The 9,043-nt window shown below is 33.8% G+C and overlaps 1 protein-coding gene across 1 annotated transcript; it reads left to right on the forward strand.

The window, feature by feature from the left end:
• Positions 1-1,153: 1,153 nt before the first annotated feature.
• LOC104808682 (receptor-like kinase TMK4) lies at positions 1,154-4,436 on the forward strand. Its single transcript, XM_010534425.2, has 2 exons — positions 1,154-3,544; positions 3,643-4,436. Exons 1-2 carry the CDS (start codon positions 1,267-1,269, stop codon positions 4,158-4,160), a joined length of 2,796 nt encoding a protein of 931 aa, XP_010532727.1. The 5' UTR covers positions 1,154-1,266; the 3' UTR covers positions 4,161-4,436.
• Positions 4,437-9,043: the final 4,607 nt, after the last annotated feature.

The following is a 9,043-nucleotide window of genomic DNA, read 5'->3' on the forward strand; positions in this document are numbered from 1 at the left end:
TATATATATATATATATATATATATATATTCTTAATAAAAAATACATCAAATCCAATCAAACTAAATCAAATATGATATAATAATCAATTGATATATATATTTTTATAACATTGGATCAAATAATTTTTAAACCGAATAGCGAAAAGTTCACCCTAATTGATGGGTGACTCAATTGTTAGAAATTATCATCGGCTAAAATTGTATAAAAGAGAAAAAAAAAACAAGAGGTAAAGAATTTCCTGCGTGATTCTTGCAAAATCTTGGTTAGATATTTTTTTTTAATTTTTTTTTAGGAGATTGAAATTATGCATCAGTGAGTGAGACACCACTCCCCCCCCCCAAAAAAAAAAAAATTAACCTTCCATTATTAAAGCCTTAATTAGTGGGCTTCATATGTTAGTTTACCGACCAAAATTCCCAAAAAATATTATCTATCAATCTCTCTATAATTCCCTCCACCTGCCTCAATAATTCTCTCAATCACATTAACTTCTTTGATTGTATTCCCAAATTCCATAATATCAAATTTAATCAAATGATTAGTAAAATATACAAGATATGAACATAATGAATTAGTGTGATCACCATAAATTTGACGTTATAATCAATAAAATCAAAATATGACCACACTATATTTTGGATCATATGGATCACATGGTACAATTAGAGAAAGGTATGTATTGAAGTAAAATAGCAAAGTAAATATATTTTTGATATAATGCCTATTTAGTTTCACAATTGTATGTGTATAGATCTTTAATAAAGACAACATATATTTTATTATTAATTAATTATTTAATTTTATGAAAATAAGGAAAATATATAAATTTTGGAATATAATATTTTCCAAGAAATTTGTTATATATATATATATGTCCGTCGCTTTATTATGAGAGTTAAAAAGAAAAGATTACTGATCATTACCAAACTTATTTTTCTTTTTATGAAAATTCGTTATATATTTTGCTTATTTTCAAACGAATTTTAGGGCTGTTCTAATGGTTTGAAACAGTAAACTAAATTATAGTTGCGAATGAGTGATATTAATGAGTCTCCAAACACTACTTAATTAACTAATTAATTAATAATATTAATGAGGATAATAATTTTGGGTTTTTATTAGTTATTATGACACCTCACTCCCCCTTTTCTCTCCATCCAAATCTCTCTCTCTCTCTCTCTCTCTCTCTCTCTCTAACAGCTAACAAACACCAATTACACATTACCAAAACCAACCCTAGCCTTTCTCTCTCTTCCTCCCTCCCATGGCGGCTTCCTTTCTTCGGCCTCTTCTCCTCCTCCTCCTCCTCCTCCTCGCCGCTGTCTCCGTCGTTTCCGCCGCCGACGATGGCGCCGCAATGCTCGCCATTGCCAAGGCCTTTCAGCCTCCTCCCTCCGGCTGGTCCTCCACCTCCTCTAATGGCTACTGCAGATGGCCCGGCGTCGTTTGCAACAGCGGAGGTGGCGTTACATCCCTCAGCCTTGCTGATAAGTCTCTCTCCGGTGAAATCTCTCCGGAGATCTCGTCTCTCTCCGAGCTTAAATCGGCCTTCTTCCAGCGAAACAAGCTCTCCGGCCAAATCCCCTCTTTTGCGAAGCTGTCTTCTCTCCAGGAGATTTCTTTGGATAAGAATCTCTTCAATGGCGTCGCTGCTGGTGCTTTCGGCGGACTCACCAGCCTCCAGACGTTGAGCATGAGCGATAACCAGAACCTCACTTCTTGGATTTTCCCGGTCGAGCTCACCGATTCGGCATCTCTCACCACTATCTATCTCGATAACACCAACATCTTTGGGACTTTGCCGGACATTTTCGATTCCTTCTCTTCTCTCCAGAATCTACGGCTTTCGTACAACAACATCACCGGCCCATTGCCTCCCTCGCTGGCGAAATCTTCGATTCAGAACTTCTGGATCAACAATCAGATGTCGGGGATATCCGGCACGATCGATGTGTTGTCGAGCATGAGCTCGTTGGTGCAGGTGTGGCTCCACAAGAACCAGTTCACCGGTCCGATCCCTGATCTCTCCAAATGCGAAGGGCTCTTCGATCTGCAGCTCCGGGACAATCAGCTCACCGGAATTGTGCCGCCGTCCTTGGGTTCAATTGGGAGTCTTAAGAACGTGTCTCTAGACAACAACAAGCTTCAGGGTCCTGTCCCTTCCTTTGCCCCAGACGTGAAGGTAACGTTGGATAACAATGACTTCTGCAATTCTAAAGCAGGCCAAAGTTGTAGCCCTCAGGTGACTACGCTGCTGGAAGTAGCTGGTGGATTTGGATTCCCGGCAATGCTGGCGGATACTTGGCAAGGTGATGATGCTTGTGGTTGGGCTTATGTTACTTGCGATTCATCTGGGAGGATTATCACTTTGAATCTTGGGAAACACGGGTTTGTGGGTATTATATCTCCTGCAATAGCGAATCTTACGTCGTTGAAGAATCTCTTATTGAATGATAACAATCTAACGGGTTCCATTCCTAAAGGATTGACTTTTATTCCCACTCTACAGTCACTTGATGTGTCCAATAACAATCTCACTGGAGATATACCACAGTTTCCCAGTTCAGTGAAGTTTGTTTATAAACCGGGGAATGCATTGTTGGGCACTGATGTTGACAATTCGTCGACCTCTGGAAGCGGTCACAACTCCGGTGGTAACGCAGATGGGTCTTCTGGTGGTAAGACGCCTGTTATCGTTGGTGTCGTTATCGCAATTCTAGTTTTCCTCGCCATCATGTGCTTTGTCGTCTACAAGTTTATTATGAAGAGGAAGTATGGAAAATTTGGTAGAATGGACCCTGAAATGGCCGGAAAAGAAATGCTGAGCAATGCTATATCTGCGGGAAGTACCAGTAGTGGTGGTGCTGTTCGTGGTACCAATGGGTATGGAATAAGTAACTTTAACGGATTGAATAGCCCGAGCAGTGGTGACAACAGCGATCGTTACATTCTCGAGGGAGGAAATGTTACAATCTCAATGGAAGTTCTCCGCCAAGTGACACATAACTTTAGTGAGGAGAATGTATTGGGCAGAGGAGGTTTTGGTGTTGTATACAAAGGGGAATTACACGACGGGACAAAGATTGCTGTTAAGAGGATGGAGTCTTCAACCGTGGGCACGAAAGGAATGAACGAGTTTCAAGCTGAGATAGCCGTGCTAACTAAAGTCAGACACAGACATCTGGTGGCATTATTAGGTTACTGTATCAATGGGAACGAGAGGTTGCTCGTGTACGAGTACATGCCTCAGGGAACACTCGGGCAGCACTTGTTTGAGTGGCGTGAACTCGGGTACCCTCCTCTTACGTGGAAACAGAGGGTAACAATTGCTTTGGATGTAGCCCGAGGAGTTGAGTATCTTCACAGCTTAGCACAACAGAGTTTCATCCACAGGGATCTGAAGCCATCTAACATACTTTTAGGAGATGACATGAGGGCAAAGGTTGCCGATTTTGGATTGGTTAAGAACGCTCCCGATGGAAAGTACTCCGTTGAAACACGATTGGCTGGCACATTTGGTTATCTAGCCCCGGAATATGCTGGTAAGATAGTACTCCTATATGTAATTCCGTTGTTAAACCTGCATTTCGCCTTTACTGTCCCATGTATGGATTATGATTTTTTCGTTCTTCACTTGCAGCAACTGGAAGAGTGACAACGAAAGTGGACGTGTATGCATTTGGAGTGGTTCTGATGGAAATGATCACGGGAAGGAAAGCACTGGACGATTCATTACCAGACGAGAGATCACACCTGGTGACATGGTTCAGAAGAATCCTGATCAACAAAGAAAACGTGCCAAAGGCGTTAGATGAGACATTAGAGCCAGATGAGGAAACAATGGCGAGCATCTACAGGGTGTCCGAGCTGGCGGGACACTGCACGGCCCGGGAGCCGCACCAAAGACCAGACATGGGCCACGCGGTCAATGTGCTGGGCCCGCTCGTGGAGCAGTGGAAACCGTCCTCGCAGGAAGAAGAAGAGAGCTTCGGGATCGATCTCCACATGAGCCTCCCGCAAGCATTGCAGAGATGGCAAGCGAATGAAGGCACTTCCTCGATGTTCCACGGCGATTTCTCCTACTCTCAGACCCAATCCAGCATCCCCTCGAAACCCGCTGGCTTTCCCGACTCTTTCAACTCGACGGACGGGCGGTGAAATGGGTACGAGCTTTTCGTTTTCCGATGGCTTTTCCTCTTTGTGATTACGATCTTTCTACATATATATATATGTATACACGCAGATACTGTTTATGTGCCTCTGGAACACAGCTTGAGAGCTTGTTTGCATTTGTTCATTCTTTGAAAGCTAACAGATTTGTTCGAAACCCTTTGTTTGAGATATCATCACACACACTCTATGGTTCCGAGGCACAAAAGCTTTTGTTGTTGTACCTTTTGTAACATAGTTTTTGTCTTATTTATCCTCACTTTATCCAAATTGTGTTACATAGAATTTGGATTATTTCTCTTATAAATTAATTAATCACTCTTCTCTGTTAATTACAAAGAGATACATTCAATCATTTGAAATTGCAGGCTGTAACATAACTTTGATTGAAAAGCTTAGGATTCCGAGTTTGCCTAATTTTCATGTCTTTACTTGTGGATAAATGTTTTAGAAAAAAAAATTGGATAAATGTCATGATTAGGTGTTGGGTTGGGGACAGATAGACAAGCCGTGTGTGACTTTTTTTGTTCTACCGTTTCCTTTGTTGTGAATTGGAATAACCAATAATAACATTTTTAAAATATCTTGTTGTTTTCTTGTTTAGGTATTCAAGCAATTTATTACATTCCAATTTGAGTTGAAAATTCTTTTTTCTTCTATTTTTAGCATATATTATTATATATCTTAAATTTAAAACGTTTGAGTAAATGTGCATTTTATGTTTAGGACCATATTATATTTTATTTGTTGAATAGTCTTTGCCATTGGAGATTTGGGGAGTTATGGAGGAGCACATGGCCTGGCGTCAAAAGTTCGTAACGTTACAAAATATCCTTTAAAGGGAAAAAAAACGACGACCAAACACAGAAAGTGGAAAAATTATAATGAAGAGAGAGAGGAAAATAAAAAGCTATGTTATTAGTTGGAACTAGAAAAAGACCCGCGCGATGCGCGGGTTATTATTATTTTTATATTAAATATATTTTTATTAAATTTATTGATATGAATGTTATTGAAAAATGATATATGATATGATATGAGAATGTGGAATAAAAACGATTCATTGTTACTATAGAATATTTAAATATTATTTTTTATTAGAAATTTAGAAATTCATATACATTCGTAATTAAATATATAGTATACTTGAATTTTATTTCTTTCATATTGTTTTGAGGAAGTTTTTTACTATTTTATGTAATAAAATATTCTCTATAATTTATAATTTATATTAGTAAATTAATTAAACAAATAAGATATTCAATAAAAATATTTTTTTTATAATTAACAATTTTATAATTAAAATGCACTTAAAAATATCTATGAAAGTGAGTACAAAAGGAATAAAGTGCATTTTAAAATATTCTTTATATCGGAGATGTTATGACTATGAAGTTGTTGAATTAAAATAAATGGTTTTTTTCACTTAATTATATTTTTACGAATATAATGTAGAGTTATGTGGAAAAGTAAATATAAATTTGGTATTTATATTTTTTAGGGGTGAGTAGTTCAGGAATCGGTTCGGGTTCGGGATGAGAATGCATTGGTTGGATTTTTTCAATTTTACAAAAATAGATACCATCGGTTTCTATATAACATTCGGTTCACTTCCAGTTTTTATTAAAAAAATAGATTTCTTTTTAAAAAAATTATTTTTCTGAAAATTTTGAAATTCGGTTAGTTTCGTTTTGATTCTAGAAAAATTGATTTTCTAAACTTTGTACCGTTGGGGAATTAAGAACGGTTTTGATCGGAAAAAATATAGTATTTTTCGGTTCAATTCTGAAGAACCGAATCGAAACGTCCACTCCTAATATTTTTTTATTTAGTTCTTTAAATCAATATTGATATTCAAAATTAATATCATTCTAACTTTTGAATCATGATAAACTATATTTTATATTTTGGTAAACTTAAAAGTCATTCATTATTGTTTTATAAAATTTATTGATATGAATTTTATAAAAAATGATAAACTTATTTATTTAATACATTGAAATATATCGATAAAATTAAATTACTATATAAATATCATTACACATTATATTATTATATTGTCAGATTAAAGAATACGCAAATATATTCTCCGATTCAAAAGTTTTTTCCCCAAATGAATACTTAAAAAAAATGACGTCATCATACCGTTAGTTTAGTGTGAATTGGCATTGTCGTTTCACCAGTATACACATAGGTTACCATATCAAATATTTTGATATCGATTTAGATATGAACCCGATTTAATATTTAACTAATTTAATTGAACCCAATCCGGTTGACATTGATTGAAAACAAATAACCCTACTTTTTTTCACTTTACTGTTTCTCATTTGAGCTAAACATATTTCGGTCAAACTTTCTGATTTGTTCTGTTGATTTTCTACGATGATACATTCCGTCGCAGCTAGTTACATCTCCAACCTCGTTTTCCAATTCCACTGTCGAAGAAGTTTTCTCTCGAAGACGTTTATTCCCCGAAGAACTCTGTTTATGAGTAATCTTTCAAATTCATCGAAGACATAATTAGATTTTCTTTTAAAAAAAGTCGGGTTTTTTTAAAATTCATTTATGTGAAATTCAGTTTTCTAAAATAATACCGTTCAAGAATTTAAAACGATTTTGATAAAAAAATATCATATTTTTTGGTTCGATTATGAAGAACCATATCAAAACGCTCACCCCTAATATTTTTTTCATTTAGTTTTGTAAATCAATATTGGTATCCAAAATTAATGTCATTCTAACTTTTGAATCTTGATAATCTATATTTTATAATTTTTTAAGCTTAAAAGTTATTAAGTATTTTTTTATAAAATTTATTGTTATGAATTTCGTAAAAAATGATAAACTTATTTATTTAAATATATTTAAATTTAAATATATTGATAAAATTAAATTATTGTACACTTATCACTATACATTATACTATTATATTGTCAGATTAAAGAATACTAAAATATATTTCCCGATACAAATTTTTTTTGCCAAATGAATACTTAAAAAAATGACGTCATCATATCGTTAGTGTAGTCTGACTTGGCATTGTCGTTTCGCCACGTTAGTGTACACATAATTGCCATGTTAAATATTTTGCAATCGATTTAGATATGAACCCGATTTAACATTTAACTAATTTAATTGAACCCGATCCGGTTGACATTGATTGAAAACAAATAACCCTTTTTTTTTTCACTTTATTGTTTCTCATTTGAGCCAAACATATTTCGGTCAAACTTTCTGATTTGTTCCGATGATTTTCTACGATGATACATTCCGTCGCACCTAGTTCCATCTCCAACCTCGTTTTCCGATTCCACTGTCGAAGAAGTTTCCTCTCGAAGACGTTTATTCCCTGAAGAACTCTGTTTATGAGTAATCTTTCAAATTCATCGAAGACATAATTAGATTTTTTTTTAAAAAAAGTCGGGTTTTTTTAAAATTCATTTATGTGAAATTCGGTTTTCTAAAATAATACCGTTCAATAATTTAGTAAGCTTAAAAGTTATTAGTTATTTTTTTATAAAATTTATTGATATGAATTTCGTAAAAAATGAAAAACTTATTTATTTAAATACATTTAAATATATTGATAAAATTAAATTATTGTACACTTATCACTAAGTAAAAAAAAAGTAGGGTTATTTATTTTAAATTGGTCAATGTTAATCGGATTGTGTTCAATTAAATTGGTTAAATGTTAAATCAGGTTCATATCTAAATCGATTGCAAAATATTTAACATGGCAATCTATGTGTACACTAACGTGGCGAAACGACAATGCCAAGTCAGACTAAACTAACGATACGATGACGTCATTTTTTTAAGTATTCATTTGGCAAAAAAATTTTGTATCGGAAAATATATTTTAGTATTCTTAATATGACAATATAATAGTATAATGTATAGTGATAAGTGTACAATAATTTAATTTTATCAATATATTTAAATGTATTTAAATAAATAAGTTTTTCATAAAATAAATAACCCTACTTTTTTTTTACTTTACTCTTTCTCATTTGATCGCAAATATGTTTCGGTCAAACTTTCTGATTTCTTCTGATGATTTCTTATGACGATACACTCCGTCGCAGCTAGCTACATCTCCGGCCTTGTTTTCCGATTCCACTGTCAAAAAAATTCTCTCTCGAAGAGGTCTATTTTTCGAAGAACCTTGTCTACGAGTAATCTTTTAAATTCATTGAAAACATAATCAGATATATTTTCTCTAATTTTTTTTTCAGGATTTTTTAAAATTCGGTTTCGAAAAATTCGATTTTCTAAAAATAATATCGTTCGGCAATTTAGAACGGTTCGGATCGGAAAAAATATCGTATTTTCACTTTCAACTCTCACACACTCATTTTGATTTAAATCTTTTTTTAGATATATTATACATTTGTTATATCTTTTTTTTTATTAGTTTAAAACAAATGAAGATGAAAATATAGTGAAGGTTGAAATTTTTTAAGATTTTTGGAGATTTTGTGGTTTAAGGTTTGGATTAATCATTTTATAAGATTAATATTAATATTATGATGCAAGTTAGAGTTTTTAAATATCTTTTTGTAAATAGTTTTCTTAAATGTTAATGTTCATTCATAACCGATGGTTATGATTTCTTTATAACCGAAATAACTGCATCTATAATCAAACAAATTTATAAATACAAAATAATGTTGTTGATTAATTTCATCGCCTGTATCTTGACGGTTCGTCATCCAAAACATAAAGGCCATTAATATGGTAACCTTTACCATAAAATAAGTCACCTTTATAAATGAACAGATATTTGTTCTCAATAACAAATCTAAAACCATCCGAGTCTAAGCATGAAATCGATATAATGTTCTTACTGATAGCAGGAACAAAAT

The sequence above is a fragment of the Tarenaya hassleriana genome, unplaced genomic scaffold (genome assembly GCF_000463585.1).
Source record: "Tarenaya hassleriana unplaced genomic scaffold, ASM46358v1 Cleome15, whole genome shotgun sequence".
NCBI classification, from domain to species: domain Eukaryota; kingdom Viridiplantae; phylum Streptophyta; class Magnoliopsida; order Brassicales; family Cleomaceae; genus Tarenaya; species Tarenaya hassleriana.